Raw genomic sequence first — 19,692 nt, 5'->3', positions numbered from 1 at the left:
GTAGCTCTACTATTTTGCAATACTGATCATATACAAAAAAGGCTCTCCATGCAAATTTAACCAGTTTCCAACTGGTTCTTGTGACGTTGTTGTATATAGAACTGTCATTGGTAGGTAATTAAAACTTAAAAAAAAAAAAGAAAAACGGTAAATGAAAAGTTATGTTCCAAAGATGGTGCGTCATGCTACACTTTGAAGATCAAATAGCCTACTAACCGTTGTATGCGATAATGAGTAGCGTTAACAGAGAAACAAATTCTCAAAAAATAAAATTGCAGGCCTCCATAAAGAACAAAAGAAAACAAAGCAAATCAGTCAGTTCATCTGCCTTGATTAAAGAGTTGTCTTTGTGTCCTAGAAATTCTAGCCTAAAAAAAAAAATTAAATCATCAACTCCAAAACAGGAGTACAAAAGCAGATGGTTTCCAGATCTTTCCACCCATAAGAGGATAACAAGTTTCATTCCGAGGACTGAGGAGAATGGTGGCCAAGTTCTTTTACTGTAATAAACCCAGGGAAAAGAAGTGATTTTGCAGCTGGAGGGTATCTTCTGATCCTTTATGAATTATGTCAGGGAGGACCAGAGCAGCCTCGGCCCATCAGCAAGTACCTTCACCCTCACATCTTTCTGTCTTAATTTTAATAATGGATGGGGCGCAACCCCTCAGGACGCTGAGAACATTTCGATGTTGTTGTTCTGTTGTTATTGGTTTTGTGTTTTGGTTGTTGCTGATTTTGTGTGTGTGCTTTGTTTTGTTTTGTCGCTTTTGCCTTTGAAGAGTGGCCGATGTGCCACCCCATAATATACCATCGTGACATAAAGATTCTTTTGACTTATAAGGACTGGAAAAAGAGCAAACGCTGTTTCTTTCCTTTTCTTAAAAGGAGACACGAAATTCTCATGGGAAAGATATCCTCTCTATACTAAGCACAGTAACGTCCTTATCATCAAGGACAAGAAGTAGAGATGGAGAATATTCTATACAAACAGATCTTGTAAAATAATTCTTATCTTCCTTTATCCCCTCCCCTACATAATTCAGTTATTTTTCCATAATTGCTTCTCTTTGTTCAACCTACTGTAGAAACATGTAGGTTCTGCCGTTTCTTTGGCTCTTCTTGTCTTAGGAGGGCTCCCAGGTCATGTAAAATTCATATATATTTGTATACAGTAATTCCTCATTTAATGTGATGGATAGATTCTAAAACTTTAAGCAAAACGATGTTTAACAAAATCAATTTTGCCATTCGCTACTCGATATAAACAAGAGTTACTTTCCTATGGGATCTCAACAATGTTATAACGAAATAACATGAACAAAACGACATTATTCAAGGGCCCACTGTACTTTTCTCCAGTTAAAATGTTTTATGTTTTAAAACCTTTAGAGGGTAGAGGTTTAATGTTGCCTCCCATGTGCCTTTTTTTTAGTCTATGGAATCAATACTCAACTTTCTGGATACTGAAGGCATCGCAATATCATCATAACTAAAACAGAAATGTTTGCTAATAGATATCCTACTGGAACTCACATTTGGCAAATCCTTTGCATAGTACAGTTCCCTGAACCACCAAATTTAAACCAAAGAAAGGTCTATAATTTCGCAACTCATAAAAAAAAAAAAATCAGTATTTTAAATAATAGTAAAAGAATCTGGAAGCTACATGTACAAATCTGGATTGAGGGAAGACTTTTTAATGAAACTGAAAGAAAATGAGAGAAAAATCAATAATAATGTCTTTAGAATGAAATAATTTAAATATATTTAATTTTTCTGTACAATTATAATGACTGGATAGCTTCATTAGAAAGTGACTTAAAAAATACTTGCCTTAATTTATGATCGTCTATCTCAAGGAAATAATGCGCTAAGGAAAAATAAATCTTTCTCTCCATAAGTGAATGTGATTTGAATTCCATACTGTCTTATTTACCTATCAGCTTTTATCTGTTCTCCATATCTCTACTCGACTATTCATAACACCTTCCCTGACTATTCCAGTGTAAAATCATACCTTTGAACACCTATGCAGTTAGCAAAATCTGACATTTATTCATTTATTTCTCCATTCATCAACTATTTTCTTTGAGAGGCTTGTTAAATTTTATCTATGGTCATTTAGACTGCCATTTATAGATGTTATAGACCATTTTTGTTGCTTATGTTTTGAATCATGGTGTAACTTACAATGTCGGTAGAGGGACAGCATTTTATGCTTTTCTGTGCCCTCACCCACACCATTTTTACTGTTTCGCATAATAGCCATTCGATAAATGTTTATTTATAAGAAAGAAAATCAGAGTTTCTACTGTCACAGAGTTCATAAGCTCATCTTCATGAAGTGACCATAGAACACATGACATCACACAGCATAAACTGCCGCCCACTGCTGGGTTGATCAACATAGCCGGTTTGTGTTATATACACAGCCTGTTCCAGCACGAATGAAACCTAATGTTTGGCAAATGTTGACATCTTTCTTCAATTTGCACTATAATTGAAGTGATTTTCATTGTCAGCCATAGATATTTTCAAGATGTGTGTTTAACAGGAGAAAACATTCTGTGTATTAAGGAAATTGTTACATTTATGCTCCCATAATCCAAATTTAGAAAAATAATACCTCAAGAATATTCATCACTAAAAAAAAATTCTCAGCTGTACTGAGCATTCATATTAAATTTATAAAATTAATTCTGCAACTGTATTGTAAAGATGTACAAATCTAGCTTTTAATTTAAATGAACTAAATAGATTTGTTCTGATCACCTAGCAACCATCTACAGTCTATTTAGAAAATGACATTTCATTTTTTTCTAGTGAAAAGATGTTAAGACCTATTCTTCGGAATCTCAGGTAGTTATGATCCATGCTCAATGGAAAGGAAATGGTGGAACCTGGCTTCTCTAGTCTTTGCCTTGCCACTAACTCACTAGGTGACTTCATCTAATTTTTTTTTTCTTTTTTTGCCTCTATCTGTACAAAGAGGAGCTATCTTAGATCATTGCTGGGGTCTTTCCAACTGCGATCCTCAGAAACATAATCACTTACCAGTAGCTATGAGTGATCCTACTTCCTAGAAATATTATCATCAACCTAGCTTAAACTCTCTGTCTATTAATTCCATACACTTCGTATGGAAATTCCATACAAGGAAAGCAGTATTGAGTCTCCACACTTCAGCATTTGGTTACTAAGTGAGCATGACAGTTGGCAGCCTTCTGTTAGGAAAGAGAATGGGTATGTGGAGTAGCAAAAAAGCGTGCCATGTCGTGAGAGCAAAGAGGTCTTGGGAGGTTTTAGAATATTGGTTCTGACCGTGGATTTTAAGAAAGAACATTTATCTTTATTTATTAAAGCATTTCAGGCTCACTTCTCTGCTTAACATCTTTCTATCGGATAAAATACGCATCGATGGCGTTTCATGATCAGGTCCCACAGAAACTTCAATCTCATTTCACAGAGCTGATCTCATTTTGTCTGGTATTAAGACAGCTATTATTTTCCTGATTTATTTGATTATTATCAAATTCTCTGTGTCCTTTCGTTTTACGTATCTCTCTTATAAATAGAATGTAGCTAGAATTTTTCCTCACTTGGACACTCATGTTTTCCAATTAGCTAGATTAGTCCATTTATTTTTATTACGATTATTGATATATCTGGTCGCCATCTTATTTCCCATTTTCTATTGCTCCCCTTTTTTCTATTTTTTTTTTTTTGTATTTCACTGCATTCTTTTTCATTAGCTGAGTTTTTTAAATTGTCCCCCCCCCCCATGGATTAGGACATTATAAACTATATATTTTTATTATTATTAAATTGTTTTAAATGCATACTGAACAAAATCTAAAGATATTATATCTCGACTCTTCACTAGAAAAGTTTAAAAACCATAGAAAAATGTATTTTTAATCACTTCCCTCCTTTCTACAGGTTGTAAGTCTTCTCTGGTCTCTTCTTACATGAGGGCACCGATCCCGTCATGAGGCCCTGTCCTTATGACCTCATCTAACCCTAATTATCTCCCAAAGGCCCATCTCCGAAAATTATCATCCTGGGGAAATGGGCTGCAACATATGAATCTTGAGACATAACTCAGTTTATATCACAAGGTAATTCAATTACAAATAATAGTCTTTTCAAAAAAATAATGCTGGAAAATTTGGATTTCCATATGCAAAAAAAAAAAAAAAAAGAGAGAGAAACTTGAACTTTTTTTTCTTATCATATTAAAAAATGCTAAAACAATAAAACTAGAAGAAAAAATAGGGGGAAATCTTTGCAACTTTGGATTATGCAAAGATTTCTTATGGTGTAAAAAGCGTGTACCATAATAAAGGGGAAAAATGGCTAGATGGACTTCATCAAAATTAAAATACCGTTTGAAGAAAAAAAAACTTAAGAAAATGAAAAAAATACATGCCACAGATTAGGAGAAAATATTTGCAAAAACCTATATCTGATAAGAGATATATCTAGACTACATAAAGAAATCATATGATTCAATAATAAGAAGAAAAACCACCTAATTTAATTTTTAAAAACTAATAGTTCACCAAAAAAAAAAAAAAAAGCAAATGACAAATAAGTACTAAACGCACATTAAAACAACAACATGCCCCTAAAATGGCTAAAATTTAAAAGAACGATAATTATCCAGCGTCAGTGAGATGTAGAATTTCTGGGACTCATACATTGCTGGTGTAGCTGCTTTGGAAAACAATTTGACAGTTCAACAAAAGTTAAAACGTTTAGTTACATGACCCAGCCATTTCTCTGACAGATACCCAAGAGAAATGAAAATGTGTGTCCACACAAATACTTACTCTCAAATGTTCATAGCTGCTTTACTGACAATAGACCAAAACTGGAAATAACTCATGTCCATCAATTAATGCCTGAGAAACAAATTGTAGTATATCAATATAACAGTAAACTATTAAGAAAAAATGGTAACAGATTACTAATACCTGCAACAACATGGGTTGATCTCAGGCATTAGACTATTAAGCCAGAAATAAAGGAATACCCATTGAACGATTCCATTTATATTCGTCCCTCTATTTATGCAGTATATTTTTAACATGAGTTTTTTTATAGTGACTTTGTGCCAATTAAAAAGAGAAGATTGACTGCTTTAGATTATAGTACAGACCCTGACAGTGAATAAAATTTATTTTGTTTTTTTCTGACTTTTCATCAGTATTTTTTGTGAAATAACTCTTTTTATGACTTATATTGGCCTATTTTTTTGGTATTTTCTTTTCATATTGGGAGACACTTTTTACATGGTTTTCTTCCACATTAAAAAAAAGACGCGCGGATTGGAAAATCCACATAAATCGATGGACGGGTGTACGTGGAAGTGTAGAAAACGCCAATCTGTGGTAACAGAGGGCAGCTCAGCCATGGTTACATTGAGCTGAGGATGGAGATGGTGGCAGATTTGCCTGCAGAGAGGCACAAGGAAACTTCTGGATCGTTCAAGTATTATATATCTTCATTTAGTGATTATGTGATTATATAGACTTTTGATACTCTGAATTGTTTGCTTAAAATGGCTGAATTATAGTTAATGTAAATCATACTCTAACAAGGGGACTCTTGTCAATTTAATTGTTACACTTTTGAGGATAATCTACCTTTTTTTCCTCTGGCAGCTTCTCAAAAATTTTTGGGGGGAGGAGGTCTTTAGTGTTCTGCAAGTTCATTGCAATGTATCGAGGTGTGATTTCTGTCTACTTATTTACTTGTGATTCGTTCTGACTCCATAATCTTTGCATTCATGCTGTCATCAATTCTGAAAAATTCTCTACCACTGTCTCTTCAAATATTACCTTTTCCTTGTTTCTTTTTATTCCCTTCCTTTGGGACTCTGATTATACTCGTTATATTTTCTAGTAATGTTCTGTATGTCTCTTTAACATCTTTTATATTTTCCATTTCTTTACCTCTCTGTGCTAAATTCCAAGTAATTTTTTTAGATATATATTACAGTTTAATACTCTTTCCTTTAGTTTATACCACTCTGCTTTGTAGTTCTCCAATTTAATTATATATTTTAAATTTTAGAAGTACTGTTTGGTTCTTTTTCAAATGTCTGTCCTTTGAAAATAGGATAGTGCGCTTGCTCATGTTTTTAATTCCCTTTTAAATTCTAAAAATATTTATATATATATATGTATATATATATATATATATAATTTATATTCTATGTTTGATAAATCCAGTATTTTAAATCCTTGGGGGACTAATTCTGCTGTTTATTGTTTGTCTTGATTCATTAATACTGGCTAGATTCTTGTCAGTTCTGTTCTTTTGGATTCTGAGTTCCTATTGGCTGGGACTTCCATCGCACCTGAGAGCAGGATGTGCATTCTCAAAGGATATTTTTTTTTTCTCTTCCAGGGACAAACCCTAAATAGGCAGGTGTCCTTCTCGTTTTCTTTTTCTGCTGGTAGGTTACTTTTTTTCTAGACCAGTCTGCAGGTGATGATAAAAAAGATCCAGCTTCAACTTCTGATCTTCCTGAGTCCTGAACCCCTCCTTGGCTTCTAGTCTCTTCATGAAAATGAAAACCCAAAGATCTAGGATCCAGGGGGCAGTAAACATCCTCAGGGCAGCCACTACTTTGTACAGTGAGAAATTTAATGGAATGCTTTGAATAATAAAGAAAAAATATTCCAATCAATCATGAGTTATTGACACTAATTACCTAAGTTAAGAATATGATTATGTGTGTGAGTTTGGGAAATACTTTGAATATGAATGTGTTCCTTTTTGTTGTATCAAGGATTAAATTGACAATTTTGTATTCAATTGATGGCACTCAAAAGGTTTAGATACCTAAAAAAATAACCATTGTTTTCAAAGTCGAACAAACGGGAGGCAATTGTTCTTCATTCCGGGTAACTTGTCTTGGTAAAGCTAATACTAAATATGCCTTTTTGTAGACAGGTAGTTAGAATACCACATAGAACTCATTTCTGAATGTCGAAACCAAAATTATTTGCAAGCCATAGATATATACAACCCTGTAGGCTGACACCTCACTTAACTGTTAAATCATCTAAAAGATTATCTTGTCTTTCTTTTATGTGAATTCAGGAGTACAAAGCTATTTAAAATTCCTTCTCTAGAGGAATTCTATTAGGAGTATTATATTTCTTTGGCAGTCCTAAAAGGAACCAGCTCAATATTTTATCATTATATTTTTTTAAAGCTACTTTGAGTTATTTTTTAAAATTTATATTGAAACCTGAGAAATAGAATATGCACTATGTATATGGCATGAATTTTACTAGGATTCTACAGCTCAGAAAGTGCTTTCACACCTGTCTGGTATCTAGATGAACCGCTGTCTACTAGTATTGCAACATTTCAAATGTGTAAGTGGTTAGTAGGTGAAAACACAAATATCTGGCTTGTGCTTTCACCTGCGACTTTGCATATTTGAATGTACACAAACAGTGCTTTCACACGTAAGTTTTAGAGTATCCCAGAAGGGCATAAGAATAAAAGAAAAAAATCAAGATTCATTGTACCATTAAAAATAGCCTACAGTCACAGTGTAACTGTGGGGAAAAGAAATTATTGAAGCATAGCTCAGGTAATTTTATGCTGATAGATAGTAAAGGCTGAACACATTCTGAATTATGAAATGAAAGGAAATAGTGGAAAAAAGAAGACTCTAGTAATAATAACTACCAGTGATTGGGTTCTTCTATATATCAGAACTATATTGAGAGCTTTACTTAAAAACAGTCTCAACTGTAAGAGAATTCATTTATTAGGGGTTTAGCACAAGCTAGGACAACTTTTCGCCATAGGTGCTATTATTTGCCCCATTTTGCAAACAAGAAAACTGATGTTTAGAGTTTCATCATCTTGCCCAAGATCACATACACTTGAAAGAGAAGCGTTAGTCAGATATAAAAGCCCAAATAGGCTGATGAAAGAGACCATGCTTGATAGCAGCTTCTCCATTATATTTTCATTTAACTGCTAATGTTCATCTTTTATGCTAGTTTTATTTCATAATTCTGCTTGAATGAGTATTTGAAGAGACAGAATGGGTAATTGTTTTCTTTCTAAGTATTTATCCAAAATGACTCGTTTAATAAGGTGAACAAATGCTTGGACTTACTGGGAGGGTGCGCCTTCCCGGAAATTAAGTGAAAGGAAAGGTCTGTTCCCCGTCATTAATACTTGATGTGGGATTTTAGTCCTTAGAGGAAATCCCATGGAAAAAGCAGTAGTGATGTCAAGAACTAATCTTCATTTTAATTGAAGAACACTTCTATTACAGAACATAGGATGAGAAGATGTGTTCAGCTTGTTTTTGCTTTTCTTGAAAAAGCTGAAAGTCTCTTTCCCAGTAGTAATTAAAAATTCACAGCAGTCGTGAACTGACTGTTGGCTTCCAATGACCACGACGCCGCTTCCTTGCGTGGGTGATTTACTGATCTAAAGCGAAGTAATTCAGCACTGAAATTATCTTGAAAATTAAAAACCATTCTAGATAATGAATAGTTTCCATTTCTACAGCACCAATTTATGTGCAGTTTTTACTATTTATGTATTCTTTTGTACATATACAACTTACTAACAAAAATGGTCTGATAGGGACTCCTCCTCAAAGGACAGTATGCAGTGCTCAGTTTCTAGTCTTAACTCTATAGACTTGAGAGTGGCATTCATTCATTCATTCATTCATTCAACCCAACATTTATTGAGAAGCTTCTTTAGGCATTTTCCTGATGGCACCGGGAAATGAAAGGAAAAAAAAAAAAAAAACAGCCTCTGCCCCTTAAAGGATTTATTATTGTAGAACTGCAGTAATATTTTATTCTAATTCTATCTTTTTTATTTAACTGGTCGTATCTTAGTTTATTTAACCAATCCTGTGCTGTTAGTTTTTTGCTATAAAAGGCCTATTTGAAACACTCCTGGTAATAAATGTTTGTTCAAGTTTCTGATTATTTCTTTGATATGGATTTCTACCAGTAGAATAACTAGGTCAAAAGGCATGAACATTTTAGCCTTTTAAGAAATTTGTGGAAAAAAAATAGGTACACCTGGCAAAATAGGAAAAAACAGTTGTATCATTTAAATTGCCACCAATACTGTGTGAGAGAGCCTTTCTTATACTATTTCCTTGCCAGCCTTAAGGAATTAGAACGTTCCACTAACTGTATATAGATCACTGATCTTTAAATAATCTTCAAAACTGTTAAAACTTTTCTCATTTTTAAGAACAATTTATAAAATCAAATAGCGCCAAGCAAACATCTTCAAATGACGTAGATAGTTTATGTCTAACAAGAGATCACCCGGTTTTTTTTTTTCTTATATACTCTGAATTTTAGAGTATTAAGAAGTAATGAAAAGTGCTATCAGGTGGTTTGAGAAGTTTCTCTGACTAAAAAAGATGAAGATTGCAGCTGACTAGGAGTTGAATATTGACTTAAAAGCAAATATTAGGGGAAAAAATAGATCTGTATTGTCAGGGCTTATTGAATTTCATAAAAAACAGTTAGGATATTGTGAATTGAGTAGCAAAACATGATGTTTCGTGCTAGTGCATTTTATTTAAGCACAAAATGTCTACCTACAGAAATATGGAAAAAAAAATGCTGTAGCTAGGTTCACAGAATCCTATCTGCATCTTAAAGAGTGAAGTTATGGCATAGCCTCATGATTGACCTGCACTAATCTCTCAAATCTATGTAAAAAAGCATTTTTGCGCTTCCCACTTTTGTATACCTAGCTCTTCGATCTCTTTTCTGTTCTTATCTCATTGGTTACACTGTTTCTTTCCAGAACCATTGGACACAGAAAACGCTTTGTCAGAGTGCCCCGTGGCCATATGTGGGTCGAAGGTGATCATCACGGACACAGTTTTGACAGCAATTCTTTTGGGCCGGTAAGTCATCACGTCGCTGATACCACTGGCTTTCGAAGGTAGGAACAAAAGTATGTCAATCAGATCATTTGCCCAAGTGATCCAGCCAAGAATTACAAGGAGCTTCGCAGTAGAGCTGTTTATGTTTGAAAATTTCCTTTTAAATATCATCAGAGATAATTTAAGCCATCCAGGTTCATGCGCGTGTATGTTGCATAGAAAAGAACGTAGACAATTCAGTAAAGTATGAAAAGATGCTTTCAGCTGACGGCTGATCCCAATGAGAAGGTCTGCTGTCTTCCCACCGAAGTGGTTTGTACCTTATGTTTTCAGTTAGTGTTTAACAGAAGTAACGTGTAAAAGACCTATAGCCAAGGATTTTTTATACCGTTTGTTAAAAATGCAAGCATCGTGGAAATCATACCGGTAAGTAACATTTCGTCAGCATTTTTTACTAGAAATGCAGATATTCCTGATGCCATGTTTATACTATATCTAAAATTAGTGGTGAAGCTGATATTTTATATATTTTTTCATTTTGAATGTGTACAGAAATTCTCTACTTACGAACCCCTGCAATAAGTCATTATCTAAAGCGAAGAAGCTTTTAGTTGATGAAAATTACACCTGATTTCTAGTTGCCTGTGTATTTAAGAACTTGACTCTTCATTCATTAGATTTTCCTAAAGCTAGACATATCTGTACTTGATGTGTTTGTATTAGGTGATATTGAATATCTTCAGATACGTTTGCAAGAGAAGTGTATCCAGAGTTTTGTCTAAAACTGAATGTTGGTGGTCTGTATAGTATGATAGAAGAGATGAGATCGGATAAGTATATGAGTAAGTGGAAGAAAACTGTAAGAGACGACTCCTACCTTTTTTTCCTGGTTGTAATGATGATACAACTTTCTAAGTTCTTCCTTGCTTTTGAATCATATTTATTACAAAATACAATTTAATCCTTGTAGCGTATACCAAAGATGAGATGGACAGATTGGAAGTGGAGGTTACTTGCAATACGGTAGGAGTGATCGTTATGAACAAATTTAGCAGCAACTTGAAAGTGAAAGTAAATCCCCTGAAAGCAGTTTTTATTTCTCTCATTAATGATATCAAATCCATTTAATGCGTCATGTTTTTGGCCAAGTCCCCATTAAAAATGTTAGTTAACTTTCGTTTGGATTTTAATTGGTTAGGGTAGTGACTCTGAACTGAGGTGTTAAAAAGTGTTTTGTTATCAGTTTTGGGGTGTGTGGCAAATAATAATCAGTTTGAGATCGGTCTGCTTTTCCTTTATTAATAAGTTAGAGCCAATGCAAGATTAGTGACATCATTAATATTCTCAGCGAGTTGCGTTCCACGTGTTCCTTATTTGGGAGGGAGAGGGACTGAGGTGAGTTGCACCCGGCTCTCAGCATATCAAGTCCGCCCTGCAGCCTCCCCCGGCTCCCTGTCCTGCTCTGGACCTCATAGTAGCATTTTGAACCTTTGAACTGTGAGTTTACCCGTGAAAGTGTATCAGGTAGGGAAATATCCTGTCACTTACATCTTTAAAAAAAGAAAATGTGAGAACCAGGTATGAAGGACAATGTGATTGTGTTTATTACAGTAAGAAACTACAGTTTGCAAAATGTCGACAGATATATCACAGGTAGCACTCTTATGCCCTTTGGTTTACATCATGTTTGTAAACGAACCTACTTGTTAATTATAACTTGAACCAGTAATATGAGTCTGAGGTACAAAACTACTTTGAAATTTAGTGATTCTTTACTTCGTTTATATATATATATATATATTCAGAGTGGCTTTTGATTCAGGGGTTGGACTAAGCTATAGATTTCCATTTACTTAACTCGTATTTTTTTTTTTTTTTGGTCAAAATTCGATGAAACTTTTCTAGAATTAAAGAAAACATTTGTTACATCACGGGTTAACCTATTTGTGTTTGATGAGTTATAACACATAAATTTTTACTTTTACAGTGAGCTCTCATGTTCTGTGTTTCAATAGCATTTATGAGTAGGAAAAATAATAAAAAGTATTAATGCTGACACTCCCAAACAAGTTTTAAAAGGACGGACGGGGAAAATAGTGAAGTAAAGTCCTGCAATACTTATTTAAAGCTAATCTGTGACGTTAGAGTATAGTGAATTCTTATTGCATTTTCAATTTACGAAAGATTATCTGAATAATATGTTAATTATTTTAAAGTTTTTATAAATCTAAATAAAAACTAAAGTTTTTTTAATTCTAAAAAACTAAAATAATCTGGAATTTTAAAGTGCATATAGACTTGAAAATTATTATAAGTTTTCAATAATTTTCCATTGAATACTTTTTGGCTTATCACTAACACACTTGGACATTATATGTGTTTCATATGTCCGTAACCTCCAGTCTTGCTAGATGTTTGATTACGTCTCCCCTTGAAAGCAGGGAATGTACTTTTCCTGGATGTAAACAACCTATCTCAAGACAGCCAGGATTATCTCTAGGGTGCTTTTCTTGACTTTGTGGATATCGATCGAAGGCTTTACCCTTTGTTTTCCTCCAAAATAACTTCAGCGGTATATCCAAATACATTTAACATGCTTTAACTCTTTGAGTAGTAATTGTCGTAGAATCTACCCAGTTCATTTTAAATCATTGCCTACTGGTAATCCTAATGGAGCTGCCTATTTCCATATTGAAGTAGAATTAGGTATAATCTAAAGAAGAATTTAAAAAAAGAATGTCTGATTCTGAGTTTCCTTTTCTAGGTTGTTTTATCATTTCCTATTTATTTCTTAATATTTAAATTTTCTTTTCCAGTCTGGCTTATTGCCATTATACGAAGGCTCTACAGGGAATTAGATAGTTGTATGAGTGAAAGCTGAATCATAGAATACAAATTTAAAAGAGCAATATGAAGTTATAATCGCAGACTACATTGCAACAGAACGAGTTCCAACACCTGTTCTTTTAACTTGTCAGAATGCCTTCATGGGAGGCAACTAGTTGACTGTCTGATGAACATGGACGATATGTTATAACAAAACAGAAAATCAGATGACCTTGGTTATGGACCTTCTCAATCACTCAACTTGAATGGGCCTACGTTTCTTCATGTATAAAAGCGAGAGTTTCCTCTTTGACTCCATCTTAAATAGACAGTCGATAAAACGAGCAAATGTATTTATATGTGACTGTGTAGGAAATGTTTCAATTATGAATATTGTGGAATATCTCAGTTCTAAATCTCTTGAATACATCTTCATCACTCGATGATAGAAAACATCCTCTCTTCTCATAGTAAGAATTCAATATTTATGACTTTCACTTAGGTTTGTAAGGTGAGAAATAGCTTTTGTAAGTTTTCATTAAAATTATGATAATTGTCCAGAAGTGTTTTTCAGTGTATAGTACTACTCGATTTTACCGGATTATGTATTAAAGATATCTGTTGGTTCGGATATGTAGGTTTATGATTGCTTGGAATATTTGAAAAACACTTTTCCTGGTAATTTTTTTTCCTCTGTGAAAGAAATGGGTATCTTTCCCTTTACTATCCCTACTTCCATGTAAATGATATTAATATATTTTCTGTTGTAGCTATGTTGTTGTTCTTTGCCAGCTCCAAAGTAACTGATTACTTAATGAATCTCCTGCTTGCTTTAAATTGAAAGCACAGAAAAAGCAAAGCTTTTATTTGTATGTGTACATACACAGCTGTGAATTTTCAAATAGTAATTTTTAACTATTTCAAATTAACACTCATCAATTAAAAATGCATGTCATAGTTCTTTGTTCTATTTGTTATAAATATTCATTCCAGCACTTAAATTTGAAATGTTCTCATGGATATTCATTTTTATTGGTAAAAAATTCACTAATGTGACTTCATGGCCTCCGTTTAGCTTGTACATTTTCTGTCTTTGAAGCTTTTTCTATCATTTTTATCTAGTTTAAGTCATGAGCCACTAAGATACTTTCACTGTTTAGAGTATACTGATTTGTTGTAAGGAATATGTGTTATCATAGAAATTCTAGTTATTTAGTATCTAAAATTAAAAATTTATTTTAATTTCACTGACCAAAGGACATTAGGAAAAAACTTTTACCTTAAATATTTCAAGGCAAAGTTAACCTTTCCAAGATGTATAAAAGTATTTTGATTCTTAGTTTTGTGATCATAGTGTCACCTTGCGAACAATTTGTGTGCAGGAACCATGAAGCAGAACTGAACAATTTGTGTGCAGAAACTATGCATGATATGCTGCTTCGGTCTAAGAATAGAAACTGCAAGTTATACTAAGCATGAATTCTTTTGCGTTCTAAGTCATTTGGAAAAGATCTAATCACTTATTTCATGATACCTAATTAAATAAAATATTAGCCCCGTGGAATGTTTTCTTGAAGGAAATATGCCTAAAAGGAGATGATAGTTTTAGGATAAACAAGTCTTAGAAATATTATTTATAATTAAATAAGCCGATGATCTGAAAGTGATGATATGTAAGAAAACATTGAAAGGAAGATTAACATTCCATAGTATTCCTTTTGAACTTAATGAAGTTCGAAAAGTTTTTTACTTTAAAAAAAGTGGGAAAGTAAAGGAGAGGAAAAGTTAAGTTCATGTTTTCATATCATGCAAGCCTTTCATTTACGTCTTTGAGACATTTTTTAGCACTTACTGTTTTTCCGGATTGGTTTTGGCCTGGATTCTCATGGGCGGAATGGATCAGGAGAGATGAGGATTGTATTGACTAGAGAGAGGTTGCTCGATGAGGTGATGCATGTAGGAAATGAACATTTTAGGAGGTTTACTATCTAGTCATCCCTGTTTTTAAGTTTATTTCCTACTTTATCTGTTTTTTGGTTAACAAGAAATATAGTACGTTCGCTGTAGGGGCAGCAAAATAAGAATCTTGGAGAGATGTAAGTGGCTGGAAGAAAGAGAAAGAGCGAAGTTGTGATATTTTCGAGACTTCGTATCAAGGGAGGAATTGGGATGGCGTTTTGGGAGATGTTTAAAAGATTCAGAAATTCTAAGGGTCGAGATAAAAGTCTCGGCCATTGAGGAGTGACTGAACCTGGGTGTCTCCCCAATCCTTTTGTCACTACCATCGAGAAATGTCCTGATGCCTGCGCAGAAAGAACAAGTAAGAGGGTCGATAGATATGACTGAGGTGTAACTCCTCCCTGCAAGGGGAGAGACAAATAATGAAGCACTTACAACACAGAACACAGTATAACGAGTTCTCTAAGTTGCGGGGGACGGGGAGAGGATGGGGAGCAGAGTGTCTTGGAGTAGACATTTGTACACTAAAAACCCATAAGAAAAAAAAAAAAACTATGAAATCTCCTAGGAGGATTTGGTAAAAGAGAGTATTCTGAAATCGGTGAAAATGATCATTGGTAAAAATCTCGTATTGCATAAAAGCACTGTAGATCCTGCGTGTTTTGTGAATGAAGTGGTTTATGCCTGGAGTGGTTGATGAGTTTCAACTGCACTGAAAGCACTCTGCTTATGCAATACAGGATAATCTTGTGGACGTGTGGGATGAATTGACATTTCATTTTACTTATTGTTGAAGTGTTGCATTTTCCTTGTGTAAATTCTCTTGAGCAGCTAGAGTAACTTTCATTTAAAATCAGCCATTTTCAAATAAAGAGAAAGGTCAGTAGACTGTTGACAGGATCCAGGGAAAGTGTTCTATTCATATTTTCTTTGAAAAGTGATGCTTAGACTTTAATTGGTTACATTTTCTTGTTTTCTTGTAGGACATACTTTTGTTCATTAGAGCATTTCGTTAGGAACTGCCGTTATAATTAAAATATCTGTATAACCAAAGATAAGTAATTCTCAGGAAAAAAGAAAAAAGCCCATTCTCTGGAGCATTATTCAAAACAGAGAGACTGCAAACAGAAACAAAAAGTCTCTTAGGATAGTCAACATTTTTAGTTGGATGTTTTATTGTACGGTTAGGACATTAAAAAACACGATTTTTTAAAAAGAGAGCGTGGAACAATAGTGCCAACTAGAAATAGCGGTGAAGTAAATAATATTATCCACCCCCCCACACACCGTGAGAGCAGACAATATCAGTTTCCATTTCTACCAAATCAAATTTTGTCTTCTGTCTTAATTATTCTGCTAGTGTGGAAATCATTTTCCACATGATTTCATTTTCAGATAGGAGAAATGTCAGCAGAATTGTCATTAGACTTCATTACTTTGGCAGATACTGTTCCTTTGGGCCGTTCAGTTACAGAATTAAGCATATTCATTTTTTAGAAGTGTATATTTACTGACAAGAGGTCAGGAGCCAAGGTTTAGTGAAATATATGCAGTGTTATTAATTTTTATAAAATCTTAAGATTTTTTTGAAAATGAGATTGAAACCTTTATCTTATTATTTGTAAGGCATAATTGGTGACTACGTAACTATTATCTTCATGAAGTAAATAATATTATCCACCCCCCCACACACCGTGAGAGCAGACAATATCAGTTTCCATTTCTACCAAATCAAATTTTGTCTTCTGTCTTAATTATTCTGCTAGTGTGGAAATCATTTTCCACATGATTTCATTTTCAGATAGGAGAAATGTCAGCAGAATTGTCATTAGACTTCATTACTTTGGCAGATACTGTTCCTTTGGGCCGTTCAGTTACAGAATTAAGCACATTCATTTTTTAGAAGTGTATATTTACTGACAAGAGGTCAGGAGCCAAGGTTTAGTGAAACATATGCAGTGTTATTAATTTAGCAATTTTTATAAAATCTTAAGATTTTTTTGAAAGTGAGATTGAAACCTTTATCTTATTATTTGTAAGGCATAATTGGTGACTACGTAACTATTATCTTCATAGAAAAATAAAATGGAACACGTGAGGGACCCAAAAGAGGAGAAAAATTGACTATTGCTTCGTCTAGATAATACAAACAGGGAGAATCTGCGGTTGGATGTGCTGTGATTTCAGGTGTAAGATTGAATTGCCTCATTTAATGGACATCTACGTATAAAACACTTGCTGGGTAATTAATTACTCTCTACTTTACTTCCTATGCCAACACCTAACTATGTAAATGACTTTGTCTTTTGACTAAGCTTCTGGGAGGTATCTTTCTTTGGAAATTTTTAATTTTCCTAAAGCTTATTGAGTAATCTTAAAAATGACTTTGTTTCATGTCGATATCTTATTGGTTATATTTACTGAAATGACTTGTAAGAGAACTAGAAGGTCAGTTTGATTGTCAGTGACTGTGGTGATTATTTTCCATGCAGTGGAGCCCTAAGGAATCACTGTAGCTACGGTTTTAGATATTACCCTTAGGAAGACCCATGTGGACTTGTAGTATATTAATAGAGGTCTAACTTGATGAATCAAACAGGTGCAAATGCAATTCTTTATTACAGCGGTGAGAATCAGAGCCATGAATTGTGTTCTGTGGATGGGGCATCGCAGGCGTCACAGCTTTAGCACAAAGAACAGCAATTCCTGTAATATGACATCTGCTAATTCTGCTCCATCCTCTCGTCACTAGGATAATTTCAAAAAAAACTCTGATCACATTATGCCACTTCTTAAAACAATACCATCAGCCCACAGCACCCATCACACTTAATGAGGATATGCTAGAAGCTTTCCTTTCAAATCAGAAACACGACAAAAAGATCCGTTCTTACCACTTCTATCCAACCTTGTGCCAAAAAGGTCATTGACAGTAAAGGTTAAGGCCAGAAAGGGGAATAAGCGATGTAGAGATTGAAAAGAAAGGTTCCAGATTGTTGTTGTTGTTGTTGTTGTTGTTGTTTAAATATGTCATTGTGCACTTAGAAAACCCAGGAGAATCTGCAGAATTGTCACGACGGTTCTTCCCATTTGCCAGCGGCATAAGAGCTATCACATATAATAACCAAGCTTGTCTAGACATCAACAGACAGGAAAACCCAGTTTTGTAGAATTTGCCATTCAAAGCAGCGATAAAAACCAGGGTAGTGATTACTGCCGGAGGGAAGGGAAAGAACATGATTGGGGGGTGGGGTGAACAGAGACGCCCTCTTAACTGGTGCTCTCATATCTTAAGCAAGGTGATGAGTAGATAGGTGTGTGTGCCTTATATAATGGTTTATACCTTTTGTGTCTGAAATACAATAGAATATTTTTAATAACTGCAAAAACAAAAATATTAAAAGTCGACATCAGCAGCTACGTGTTGCTCATAGCGGGTCTTCGCCTAATATTTGTGAGGGGGCCTAGGGACTGGGGGTCCGCGTAACACATATCTAAATATTTAATAGCTATAAATCGAATTAACAAACTGTCAGATGAAATATGTTCCTTTTTCTTAACATGATAAATATACTTTCATATGGCTAAAACCAGTAAACATATCAGAAATGACTGAATTTAATTATTATTATCATATCTGAATACACTGCCAAAAGGCCTGTGATGTTTGGAAGAGTAATTCAGTAAAAAAACATATAATTTGTAAATTATTATATGTTTACTCGTAACATTTTTCTGACCCTCATTTCTGTAAAATCACTGTGTTGTTATAATAAAGATTTTAACATAATTTGCATTCAATTTACAATAACTATATAAATGATTAAAATAATTATTTTGCCTTTAGAGTATAGAAAATTTAAATGTATTTATCAAAATGTAAATAAAAAGTAAATGTAATGTCTTCAAAATTTTCTAAATTTTTTTGTAAAACGTCAAAGTACCTTTTAAAAATCTAAAGGCAAAATAAAATTACTACTAATGAGCATAAAAGTTATATCAAAATGACTTAAATAAGTATTTAAAGAATTAATTAAACCTTATTACATATTTTTATAAAAATAAATCTATGTACCGATTGCGAGTTAATTTTCCATGTGATCATATGTAAAGAGTGAGTATTATGCTTCATTAATTTTATATCCTGAACTACACACATACCAATTTAAGAGGCACTGAAAAGCCATTTAAATTTTGGGGGTTGGAGGGTAACGGGAAGAGGCATGTCAACAAGACTGATTTGGGAAAATTATGAATGAAAGATCAGACTGCCAATAGGCTGCACGTAGAGAATGCAATTACTTGATGATGGTATCGGTTCAAGTGGGAGATGATTAGTCCCTGGACGAAGGTGACAGTAATAAAAATATGAAGTGGATTGATTTGAGAGTCCTCAGGAACCAGAAATCGATTGGCTATGTATTGGATTCGGCTCATCACATCCGGTAGAGGGATCTTCCGGCTGAAATACTGAACTTCCCTCGTACTGACCTACGCTGGATCGGAATTTAAAATTAAGTGTGGGGAATTTAAATCACAGTGATATTTTCGTGATTATTTTTATGTGGAAGACCCAAAGACGGAGGTGACAAAATACTGTCTCCGAGCTTCTTTAGTTTGCAAAGCGCTGGGAGAGATCTTTGAGCTGGTGGTGTCGCCTGCCTGATGCTGCCTCATGATGGTCATCCAGACCCTGGAAGGGACAATAGAGTCTTGCTTGTGACCCATGAAAACTTACAGACTAGCTTTCATCCACCGAAATTCTCTTCTCTTAAACTTAGCATTCGTGACCGCTGATCGACTGCCCACCCATTTTGCAAGACTTGTCTGTTCTGTGTTCAAAGTCCTCACATGTTGCAAAGGTAAAGGTGATTCTTAGAATGTGGAGGTTAATAAGAAGAAAATTTATCTGGGAAAAGTAAATACTTCAGTTGTTAAACTGGCTGAATGGAAAGCAGGTTTAAAATTTTTTTCTTTTCATTATCATTGCTACTTAA

At 34.1% G+C, this 19,692-nt stretch overlaps 1 protein-coding gene across 3 annotated transcripts in view; it reads left to right on the top strand.

Moving 5' to 3' along the window:
* The window catches only part of IMMP2L (inner mitochondrial membrane peptidase subunit 2), a 696,111-nt gene that overhangs the window by 517,588 nt on the left and 158,831 nt on the right, over positions 1-19,692 (top strand). For 2 of the 3 annotated variants that reach the window (XM_025046910.1, XM_015589428.2), the window contains one exon: positions 9,829-9,931. In XM_025046910.1, the coding sequence (XP_024902678.1) occupies positions 9,829-9,931 (103 nt within the window). Of the gene's footprint in view, positions 1-9,828; positions 9,932-10,633; positions 10,985-19,692 lie in introns of those variants that run through there. The other variant, XM_025046909.1, reaches the window with a different exon arrangement.

The sequence above is a fragment of the Pteropus alecto genome, unplaced genomic scaffold (assembly GCF_000325575.1).
Source record: "Pteropus alecto unplaced genomic scaffold, ASM32557v1 scaffold21, whole genome shotgun sequence".
In the NCBI taxonomy this organism is placed as follows: domain Eukaryota; kingdom Metazoa; phylum Chordata; class Mammalia; order Chiroptera; family Pteropodidae; genus Pteropus; species Pteropus alecto.
The sequence above is the reverse complement of the archived record's forward strand: the minus strand, read 5'-3'. Positions and strand labels throughout refer to the sequence as shown.